Below are 12032 nucleotides of genomic sequence, written 5' to 3'. Positions count from 1 at the left end.
ACTTTATTCTCTTAATTCTTCACAGTTGAACTTGATTGACAATAGTACCTTGCCTATTGAAAAAGAGTCCACAAAATCAGATAATGTAAAGTAACATTTTTAATTCAGTAAGACCAATAAAGTTTTTTATTTTTTTATTAGTAGTGATTTAAGAGAGTTAGATTTTAGAGTCTAATTGATTAAGAACCAAAACAGTAACAGCAGCTGTGTTAGGTTTCTCCTCCATGCCCGGTGCTGTGCCAACTGCTTACCAAGCTTTAGCTCTTTGAACTGGCTGCACAATTCTAAAAAGTAGTTGCCATCATTACCTATGTCACAGTTAAAGGAACTTGTTCACACTTATGTTCAAGAAAATGGAAAAACTGACAAATGGAAAAAGGGAAGCCTGACTATAGGAGTAGATGGCTCAACTACTCTATTTTGCTGAGAAAACAGGACTGAAATGAAAAGATGATTAATAATTAGAACTAAAGCAAAAGTTATGTTTTCTTCAATTAATCATGAGTCATCCAAGTTCCAAAGATTAGTTGACAAAAAAATTTTTTAACCCAAATATCAATTTATAACAAATCAACTTGCCTCAGAACAAATCTGTGTGATGATATCATATTCCCATTGCACCAATAGGGATGCAGGGCGTGAAAAGTTTGGCACCTGTTTGAAAGTCTCACAGAAGTACCAGAACTCACAGGTGCTTGTGTCTTCTGGGCCTGTAATAAATACAGAGGCAGAATGAAAGGAGTTATGAGAAGGAGAAGGTGACATAATCAGTATAGACCAACTAGTGTAAAACATGATTAATTTGAACACTTAGTGCTTGTTTTGAATATTTTGAGTCATTTGTACTTATTTCCCCCAATTTGTATTCTGTACATGATACATTGCTATATGAGTCAGGATGAAGAAAGTACTATATTTCTCAGATTCATTCTGTCATTTTAGCGGGACCAGATATTACTTGAAGATGTGCTGCCTGTACAAGAGGATGACTCTTTGATGTCTTCACACCCCATTGTGGTCACCGTGTCAAATCCTGATGAAATAACATCTGCTTTTGATGGGATATCCTACAGCAAGGTGAGGGAAATATGGCATTGTTTTTAATATCTTCCTTCATAGTGCTTTTTCTTTAGTAAATGCCTAGAAGTGATGGTAATACAGTCACACTGTGGTAAAGGGCTTTAGAACTGTGTAAAATGTTTTCTGAGTGTTGAATATTCAGTGGTTTGTGTTCTTCAGTGCAAATGACCAGTGCTGATATTGTGTCCAGATTTTAAATCACAGTTTTAAAAAACTTTTACTTTTGTTTATAAGAGCTCTCATGCTGATAATTGAACATTTAAACTTTAAGCATCAAATTTAAAATTATTTTATTTGATTTTTTAAAAGACAGTAAAACCTCTTCTGCCCATGTGGTCGATGAGAAACGCCATGTGTGTGGATACCTTTTACAGTAGAACCCTTCAGTGCTGCTAACAGGCATTTAAATCCAACTCAGTTTGAGGAATTGCTTGTATCTATTTTTAGATAAGATTTAATGGCGACTTCGTTAACATGTAAATGAGGCATTTTTATCCAATATAATTTTGTGGGAAGTTGCTGAAAATCCATGGTGACCCACAGTTTTATGTTACCCTGTTTCTCTCTCAGTATCTCCTGCAACTTCTCCTCTAAACACATTGGTGCCTGAGCACATCATCCTTCTGTTGTGTTCCCCCTCAGCCTCAGAGTTCACCCCACTGTATTAAGTTGCTCAAAAGCCACTGAAAACTGACACTTTTGTTATTCTAAGTGATATTTAAAGTTTCACAGAAGATGGAAAATTATAATTACTAAAGTCGATGTGAGATAGAATCGACCTATGCAAGCTCTTGCTGCACAGGCCCAGGTTGCAGTCCCCTGGGGTGGGGAGGGGGGTGGTGCATGCGGGAGACAGCCAATCGGTGCTTCTCTTTCTTTCTCCCCCCTCTGCCCCCTTGCCTCCTTTCCTGAATGAGAATAAAATAAACTTTTCTAAAAAACTGATTTGAGTGGGGGGAAAAAAGCTTTATATATTTATATGTATGCGTATACATATTAGTATTTGCAATATGTAGCATCATCTGTTTTGTCTTTTTCTCTCATACTATTCCTATGGCATTGTTCAGGCTTCTTTTATTTATTTTGCTTTCACACTGTCAGTGATTCTTTTTCATCTTCTGTTAAAATGAAAGTGTCCAAACCAGAGTTATTAGTATATGCTAATAACTCACAAGGTGAAGTTTATATTTATTGAATCAGCTTTTTCCTGAGTCCTGGATACTCCATGGGTTTAAGATATTAGGCCTGAAGAAAATAAATATTTATCATCCTCTTACTACATACAAAAACAATTTATAGTAATCAATAAATTATAGTAAAAGTTACCAACTTAAATGTTTTTCTGGTCAGTTACTTGAAAAAATTGATTAAAAAATCTGTTAACAGGAAAAGTTAGTACTAATATTACAACGTGGAAAAGAATGTAGACAGCAGGGGTAGCCATCAAGTTCTTCAGACTAAAGAAAAGCCAATGAGATAAACCACTTTTGAAGAAAGGATTTTACACCTAAATTATGCATTTATCTATATTAAACTATTTGACAAGATAACATCTCAAATATCTGCTTCCTTCTGTTAAATGCAATTTGTTTCAATTATTTAAGTATAAACAGCCAAAATTTTATCCTGAAACTGTTTTCCTTATTCATGAAAGAACCCTGTATTTCTAAAAACTTTCCTCCTTCATTAGGAAAGCCCCCTCTGCTGGTTCATTTGGTGAAGTGCAGCAACTACTTGAATCTCAAGTCACTGAAATGCTGGTCATTTTATCGATTTCTCTTTACCTTTAAGTTATTTCAGAAACACAGATACAGGGAGCATGCCAAGTGGTATTATAACCCTAAAATCACAAAGCTATAACCACATAATTTATTAGAGTCATCTTCAAGAAATCTCATAAATATGATCATGAAATACTAGTCACAATAGTGATTACTGATATTTGTCCCTAATGTGTTTTTTATTAGTTTAACTTCTCATTCTTTTCCATCATAGGGAGCTTCCATTCTGAGAATGCTTGAAGACTGGATATCACCGGAGAACTTTCAAAAAGGATGTCAGGTACGATTTAGCATTTTTAATGATATTAAAAGTAAATTACACTGATATGTGGCTGATGAAATGTTAAGATATAAGATTAATTAAGGGCAAGTCCCTTTTTACTTTTACTTTCCTTACTCAAGGATAGATAACATAGCAAAACATTAAAAAGTGATTTTGCATCCACTTAAGTGCCTACATTGTATCAGTAATTACCATGTGGTGGCGTTTCATGGGGAATTTTAAGCATTACTTCATTGTTGTTGTTTTTTAATCCTTTACATGTGTATGAAGCTGCTAGAGCTGGCATAACAAAACACCAAAATGTCACAGACTAGGTGACTTAAACAGCAGACACTTACCTTTTCATAGTTATGGAGGCTGAGGAGTCGACGATGAAGTTGCCAGCATATTCAGATTCTGCATAGGGCTGTTTTGCTGGCTTGCAGATGGCTGCCCTCTCACTAGGTCCTCGGGTGGCTGAGACATTTAAACCTAAATACCTCCCAAAGACCTCATTTCTAAATACAATTACATTGACATGGAGGATTAAGGCTTTACTGTGTGAATTTCTAGGGATTTGCTTTATGAATTTAGTCCATAGCAACATGATAGAAAAATATAAACCTATCTATTAAAGTCTTCTCTGACAATTTTTAGAAAGACTTTTTCCTTACTACTGGATTTGAAAATGGTTAATATAAACACCCCTATTATGATGAAGTCAGTGAATAAAAAGAGCCTGCTTCCTTTTGGAAATGGAAATGACAGTAAACTTTCTAAAGCATTTTACATGTCCCACTTAATTGTATTACTGTCATTAGTTGTTGAGGTTTCATTTTCTTCTTCTAGCAGACTCGAAGCCAGTTCTCTCAGCGTCTTATATTACCAAGTAGCTCCAGTACGTCCCTAATCCTGTCTGCAGGTTGGCCCCTCTGCAGCCTAGAGATGGAAATGTCTTCCTAGCGTTTGCCTTCCACCGCCCCCTCCCCTCTCGCACGTCCCAGGTAGTTAGGCAGAGCAGAGCTGACGGCGCCCAGTGGATGAAGCAGAACGCAGGTCATAGCAGTGGCCCTGCTAGTCTTCCCAAAGAGTAACGGGACGGTGGCTCCTGTAACTCTCACTGCCACCAAGTCCGTCTACGTGGCATTTAGTACTGTCTATACTGCTCCCAAAGGAAATGGTCCCCTTCTACCCAATACAAAAATTCCCAGGTGACTATTAAAGTAAGAAGTAAGACTAAGATTTAGCAAATATTCAGGGAGTACATCAGTACCTTTTCCTTCTGTCCATTAATAAGGTATTCTGTGTGGACATTAGGTGGAAAGGGAGAGGCTATGTGCTTGTTCTTATATGTACATTAGAAAGTCTTGTAAGCTTTCCATCCGCTTCAAATTCAGATTTCCTCATATCTTTGCTCAGTGTAGGCACCGTTAGGGCGAAACTCTGCCATCCATATCTGTGCATGCATACCAGTGCCTAGTAGGATGCTTTATACATGTTAGGTGATCCCAAAAATGCTTCTGGAATGAATGAGTGAATAGTCTATGACAAGTAATACAGAAATAAGCAGGCAATTCCTTTAAAAAATAAATTAAAATTCCATTTGCATCATTTTTAGTCCAAATTAAATTAATGAACAAAACATTCCTGGACTCTCCAAAGTTGACTTTAAATTAAATGCTATTTCATGTTAACTTCTTTAGAGAAGTACTGAGAGTCTTTATAGGTGAGTAACTACTCTAATAATTCACTCATAATGTTGCATTTTCTTTAGCCCAGGATCTGTGGTATAATTAGTTAAAAACCCAGTCCTGTCTAAAACTAATATTTCTAAAGTTAAAACTGCATTCCTTCACCCTAACTGCGATTATAGATGGCACCAGAAGCTGAATAGAAAAATAGATATTAATGTTTCATACTATTATAGTGCTATGAAGTGAATTTACCAACAAATAAAAATAAAACCCCCTGTAAAACAGTAACTCTTTTCCTTCAATCTTCAAGCACCAGTTAAAATCTGAAAATAGTATATAAGGCCACTCTCAGTAAGCCTCCATAAACTCTCACACCAGTTGGAATGTCCCTTCACATAGTTCAAGGTTCCAAGCAGAATTTTGTCTTGAGTTATCATCATGCTGCATGCTCTTGTCTGAGTTCTTTCCCTTGCAAATACTAACTTTGTGCCAAAAGCGACTCTTCACTAGCTAACCAGGGACAGCACTAACTCGGGGTGGCCAGCTGTCTCTTCTCTTTCCTGCTCATCACCTTTCCCCAAGCACAAATTAGACAGCAAAGCAGGTATAGAGTGAGGGGAAATAAGAGCAAAACCACCAACTGGAAATTCTTTAAGGCTGTGCTCATACAGAAAAAAAGCACAGCAGATAATAGGGCCTTCATAACAGTGTATGGTCATGAAATGCTCAGAAGTATATCCATCCTTTCTTTTTCTCCTTGTTATCAGTAGTACCATTGACAACACAGCAATGGCTCAGATGGAAAACGTTCTTTCCCTTCCTGTGATACTGGTCATAGAAACGGTCCTTTCCTTTTCTGAGGGACTGTTATTGGTTGACCTAGGTCATCATGAAATTTTTACTGGAATTGTGATCTTTCAAGGTAAAGAAGAAAATTTCTTAGTATAGAACATTCAGAAGTACAAATCTAGACAAAATAAAATGAGTACCCTTTTTACATTTAATACTATTCTGTATTAGTTTCAAGTGTACGGCATAGTGGTTGGACAACCACATACTTTACAAAGTGTCCCTTCTGATATTGCCAGTAGCCACCTGGCACCATACATGTCACCATACTATTGACTATATTTCCTATGCTATCCTTTACATCTCTGTATTTTGTAACTACCAATTTGTTCTTCTTAATCATTGCAGCTTTTCCACCCACTCCCCCAAAACCCCTCCTCTCTGCAACCATCAGAGTCTGTTCTCTGAGTGTGAGCTCATCTGTAAGTCTGTTTCAACTTTGTTTGTTTATTTATTTTGTTCTTTAGATTCCACATATAAGTGAAATCATATAGTATTTATCTTTCCCTCTCTGACTTATTTCACTTAGCATAATACCCTCTAGGTCCATCCATGCTGTTGTAAATGGTAAGAGTTCATTTTTTATGGTCAAGTAATATTCCATTGTATATATGTGCCACAACTTTTTTATCCACTCATCTATTGGTGGACACTTGGGTTGCTTCCATATCTTGGCTATTGTAAATAATGCTGTAATGAACATAGCATTGCATATTTTTTTATATTAGTGTTTTGGGTTTCTTCAGATATATACCCAAAAGTAAAATTGCTGGGTCATGAGGCAGTTCCATTTTTTATTTTTTGAGAAACCTCCATACTGTTCTCCACAGTGTTTGCTACAATCTGCATTCCCACCAACAGTGCACTAGGGTTCCCTTTTCTCACAACCTCACCAGCCCTTGTAGCTTGTTGATTAACTGATGATGGCCACCTGACAGGTATAAGGTGACATCTCACCGTGGTTTGCATTTACATTTTTCTCATGATTAGTGATGTTGAGCATCTTTTCATATGCCTGTGGGCCCACTGTGTGTCCAAAAGGAGTACCTGTTAATGTAAATGTTCGTTTAGCTTCTAGATCAGTAGAAGCAAGCAAATGCAATTTAAGAAAGTAACAATAACTATAGTGGTGAAAACCACACAAACTGGTCCAGGATTCAGAATTCTTTACAGAGTAATGTCTGGTAAATCCCTTTACCTCTTTAAGCACCATTTTCCTTTGCCCCTTCTCAGAATATGGGAGCTGTATAAATAATATGTGAGGTCCTTTCCAGTTCCAATATTGCTCATTTCTAAGCTCAAGACATTGTGAAAATACTAATAAACTCCTCTAAATTAATTTTAAGAAACTACTATTCACTAGAATTTGTAATTAGCAGATATCTATGGTTATAATTATTAGTATTCTGAGTATACAATAAGCCAGGCAGTGAAAGACAAATACCACATGATCCCACCTTTAACAGGAACCTAATCAACAAAACAAACAAACAAGCAAAATATAACCAAAGACACTGAAATTGAGAACAGGCTGACAGTGCCCAGAGGGGAGAGGGGAGGGAATTTTAGGGGATAAGGGTGTAGGGTTTGCAGAAACAAACAATGAATGGGGGGGGGGGGGGGGGGGCGGGGGGGGGTTGGAAATGGGAGGGAGGTGGGGAGGGCTGAGGGGTTGGGCTAGGAGGGTGGGGCGGGAAAGGCAGAAAACTGTACCTGAACAACAATAAAAAAAAAAAAAGAAAGAAAAAGTGTTCTCTTTAAAATGGGAAAAAAAGATAAAATGAGTAATTTATGCAAACTCTGGAACGAATACCTGACATTGACAGAGTATGCACCTGTCCTTTCTTCTCCCTTCCTTTGCCTGCCCTCTGGTGGCAGGGCTGACTAGTGGACTAACCAGAAGAACAAATCTGAAGGCAGCATTCCAGACTGGCCTGGGCCCTTTCAGGCTCCATGGAGCAGTCTGCTAATGCTGTTTTATCTCTCCATGCCTAAAAAGGAGAGGGATTTAGAAGCTAATGTGACTTAGGTATGGCATCTCCTAAAAATTATAGCAACTTAGAGTGAAAATTATATGTGCAAAGTCAACCACTAGTTATTTTCTTGAAAGCTGAAGGAATACTAAAGAAGCTTCTGTCTCTGTCAAAGACGTCCACATTTTAAGCGGGACCGCACTGGAGATACACAGAGGCATGATGCAGTGGGAGCCATGCAAGGATTCCTGGAGAAGCACCAGTGGGCTCAATTCTGAGATTAGGAGAAGACGGGGAATGTTCTCTAGGGAGATGTCACATTATATCTGAAAACTCAGATGTAGAGAGATTTTTGTGAGTAGAATTGTCTACAAGGGAAGTCTTCTAGTTAAAAATTTGTATTTTAAAAATATCTGAAGAGTGGAGACTTACGTAAAGTGAATAATTTCCCCATTTACTCACCACCATTATCGTTATTCGCAAGCTTGCATACTCATTCCTGTGCAGCAGGGTCTGCAGACTGCTGCCTGTGGGCAGACTCTGGCGTGCTACTTAATTTTGTAAGGCCCTCAAACAAAATTGTTTCTAAATTTTTAAATGGCTAAAACAATCTGGAAAAGAGGATTATTTTATGTCACATGAAAGTTATAGGGAATGCAAACACCGGTGTGCATCAATGAAGTTTTACTGGAAGACAGCCATGCTCTTTCATGTACCTATTACTCATGGCTGCCTCTTGGCTATGGAGGCAGAGTTGAGTGGCTGCAACAGAGATTTTTATGGCTCACAATGCTTAAAATCTTTACTGTGTAGATTTTATAGAAAAAGTTTGCTGAGCCCTGGCTTAGAGCCAAGCTCCTTTATTTTATGTCCACACATCACTTCACCCTTCATGTGTGTGAGGGGGTCATAGGGTGTCTGAGATGAGAAAACACCACTACAACTGAAGGTAGGAGATGCAGCCAGTAGTGGGCAGGTTAGCACCGCTGAGTAAAGATCACAGAACTGTGGGTCTTCCTTGAGAGTAGACCAGAAATGTTAGGGGCTGTGGACTGTTTGCTGAACACTTGACTCCCCTTAAATATCTTATATTGCTTGTCCTGAAAAAAGGAAAAACTCTTTCTCTCTCTTGTTCACAATTCCATTGATGGACCAAAACCCTATCTTGTTAATAAGAAAAAATATTTCTTATGCTTTACAAGTAAGTTATTGTTTGTGCAGTGTTTTTATAGGTTAACAATGTTTTCCATACAGTGTATCATTTCATTTTCATTCCAGGTACACTTGCTATATTATACTTCTCAGGGAAATATGTCCAGGGGGTTCAGGATGTGTTGGGAAAGCATGAGAAAGGCAAACAGTGACTCCTAAAGAACTTGTTCTCTTTCACATACAGGCTTATTTGGCAAAATACAAATTTAAGAACGCAAAGACTTCAGATTTTTGGAGAGCACTTGAAGAGGTAAGGAGGAGTATATACCCAAATATTCCTTTGTTTTATTAACAAATGACTTACCAATCATTCCTTTATCTGATTATTTATCCCATGTCTTTAAAATCTTAGGCAAGTAATCTACCAGTGAAAGAAGTAATGGACACCTGGACCCAACAGATGGGTTATCCTGTACTTAATGTGGAAAATAAGACAGCCATCATACAGAAACGCTTTCTACTGGACGCAAGAGCTAATCTTTCTCAGCCACCTTCAAATCTTGGGTAAGGGTCTATAATGCATTTCAAGAGAAAAGCAGAAATTTGATGGAAGTAATGGCCAGTTGTTTAGATCTTGCTCTTCAGTACATGATTGATGGGAGATATAAAAGTACGGTGTCTTTAGGGAAACAAAAGCACTTAAAAATAGCTTAGTGGTCTCCAGGTTCAAAATGCATCAAATGCCTGTTCTTCCCAGATATCACTGAATAAAGAAATAGAAGTGCTAAAAGAAACTTAGAAAAAGAAAAAAGAAAAAAAAGGGAAGGGGCTCCATGTACCAGAGCATTCTAGAAGAAGGAAAACAGAAGGAGAAATATTGACAAAAGACAAACTAAGGAAGATGCAAACAATGAAAAGAGACTTGCAGTGTAAGTGAAAGCTGATCTTCCCTTTCCCTAGACAGGCTCTGTGCTCAGTGTCAGCGTGAAGAGTTGGGGGCAGCAGTGAGAAATGAGGATGAAAATAAGCAACTAATTTGAATTCTAGACTCAGGACATGGTGCCCTTGGAACTTGCCCTCAACTTTTCCTTTATCTACTGTCATCCTTCCTCCTGTCCAGAGCTCTCAGAAGTCTGGCAATGACCCAAGGCAAAATTCCAGAGGTTGGGTTTTTTTTTTCTAAAGAAATTGACTTATATCAGTAGAGGAGAGCTAAGGATTTCCCTTAGGTTGAGACATCCAGAGTAAATCTTCCCTTATTATGGTAGGGTGGGTGGGTGGAGACACCAGCTCCCCTCATTCATGCACAGAGCTCCCAGTCAGACTTCCTGTTCACTGGAGAAGACGGTGTCAAAAAAACATGACTCCTGCCCTGGCCAGGTAGCTCAGTTGGTGAGAGTGTTGTCCCTGTATGCTTGCCTGTGGATTTGATCCCAGGTCAGGGCACACACAGGAATCAACCAGTGAATGTATAAATAAGTGGAGCAACAAGTCAATGTCTCTCTCTCTCTTTCTCCTTTCCTCTGTCTGTCTAAAATCACTCAATAAAATGTGTATGTGTGTGTGACTCCCTTCTCAATAGTAGAGTGATTACATACCAGGCATTAAGAATAATCAATTTTGTCCTTTTTAAAATATGAATGGATGATCAAGGATTAAAAAAAACACATGAAAAGAATCTAAAATCATAAAGGATAAAATCCTACCTGGACAAACATAATGCCTGTCTCTGTAAGAAATATAATTGGGGAAACACAATAAATTTATGGAACAGAGTGAGAGATCAAAGACCCTATTCTACCCACTGCCTAAGAGGAGGATGACTTTTAAAAGACAAAATGAGGCTCTGGCTGGCGTAACTCAGTGGATTGAGCTCGGGCTGTGAACCAAAGCATCACAGGTTTGATTCCCAGTCAGGGCACATGCCTGGGTTGCAGGCCACAGCCCCCAGCAATCGCACATTGATGTTTCTCTCTCTCTCTTTTTCCCTCCCTTCATCTCTAAAAATAAACAAAATCTTGAAAAAAAGATAAAAAAAAGACAAAATGACAACACAAAAGGTCTCTAGAAGATTAAATTTTGGATTGTAAAAATATTTAATAGACCAAAGAAATTTGGGACATTTTCTAAAAATATAAGACAAATACACATAGAACTGGCAAATAGGAAAGAGAAGACAAATATGGAAAGTCTAGCTGCCAACTAATAAGTCTTGTATAAAAAGAAAACAGAGAAATTTGAGGGGCAAGAAAACAGAGAAACTTGACTTATATCAAGAAATAAAGGATACAAGAATTCTGACGAAGAGACTCCATTGAGTACACATGTGTTTGTAATGCATACACAAATACCTAGCTACGGCCTCCTAAAATTTCAGAAAATAAGGATGCACGAGTTAGTGTGGCGTTAGTCTTCTTCATATCAACCCCAAGTGCAAGAAGAAAATGGAGCAATTGTCTAAAATGGCGAGACAAAACGTACTTCCAACCCATTCTCATTCTCTACCCAGTGAAACTAAAACAAATGCAAAGAAAACACAGTAAAAATGTTCCCAGACATGCAGTCTGAGAAAATGCTTTCCACACACTACTTCTTTGAAGTTACTAAGACTGTACTCCAGGAGGTTTGGAAGAGGGAGAGAAAAGCTATGAATGCATCAATAAAAGAAGAAATGAGACCTAGGCAACAGTGCATCCCACCTAAGAAAGCCAGGAAAGGAAAAGCAGGCTGACAGTGACCTAGGGGCTCAGGGCTCTGAGCCACAGCAGGTGACTGGGGTAAGTTTGGTGATCTCCTGGAAAAAGAGTGATTGGGAGGATGGAAAAACTTGAGGACTTGATGAAGGCCCATCATTTTGCTCAATTATAAAGAGATAAATAAATAGTTATATGTAAAAATTGTGATTAAAAATATGAAGCAGGTAGAATGATTTTATGCCATTGGTAAAGTATAAGAAAAAAGGGTCCATTTGACCCTTATGTTAGGATGTTAGGGGAAATCTTATTTATTTACATGACTTTTGGCCATGGAATTAGACTGTAGAGAACATAGGTCTGTCTGGAAAAAGTCCAGCGATCATTAATATAACATGAACGATTTCAAGACTTCGATGTGACCTGGCAGCTAAGGAGAGTGGACTGGAATGCACATGCATGAGCAATGATGACTTCACTGTACTAGTCAGTGGGAACAGGAGGCACCAGTGAGTGAGCATGTGTACTGTGTGGCCATCACATTCAAA

At 38.1% G+C, this 12032-nt stretch overlaps 1 protein-coding gene across 1 annotated transcript in view; it reads left to right on the top strand.

Annotated features, from left to right (window-relative positions):
• LOC114492926 (glutamyl aminopeptidase) overlaps nucleotides 1-12032 on the top strand; it is an 88096-nt gene that overhangs the window by 37830 nt on the left and 38234 nt on the right. The window contains exons 7-10 of the mRNA XM_028507564.2: nucleotides 943-1077; nucleotides 3076-3141; nucleotides 9036-9101; nucleotides 9204-9355. Of these exons, the coding sequence (XP_028363365.1) occupies nucleotides 943-1077; nucleotides 3076-3141; nucleotides 9036-9101; nucleotides 9204-9355 (419 nt within the window). The remainder of the gene's footprint in view (nucleotides 1-942; nucleotides 1078-3075; nucleotides 3142-9035; nucleotides 9102-9203; nucleotides 9356-12032) is intronic.

The sequence above is a fragment of the Phyllostomus discolor genome, chromosome 1, assembly GCF_004126475.2.
Source record: "Phyllostomus discolor isolate MPI-MPIP mPhyDis1 chromosome 1, mPhyDis1.pri.v3, whole genome shotgun sequence".
NCBI classification, from domain to species: domain Eukaryota; kingdom Metazoa; phylum Chordata; class Mammalia; order Chiroptera; family Phyllostomidae; genus Phyllostomus; species Phyllostomus discolor.
This window is presented reverse-complemented; position numbering and strand designations above follow the sequence as displayed.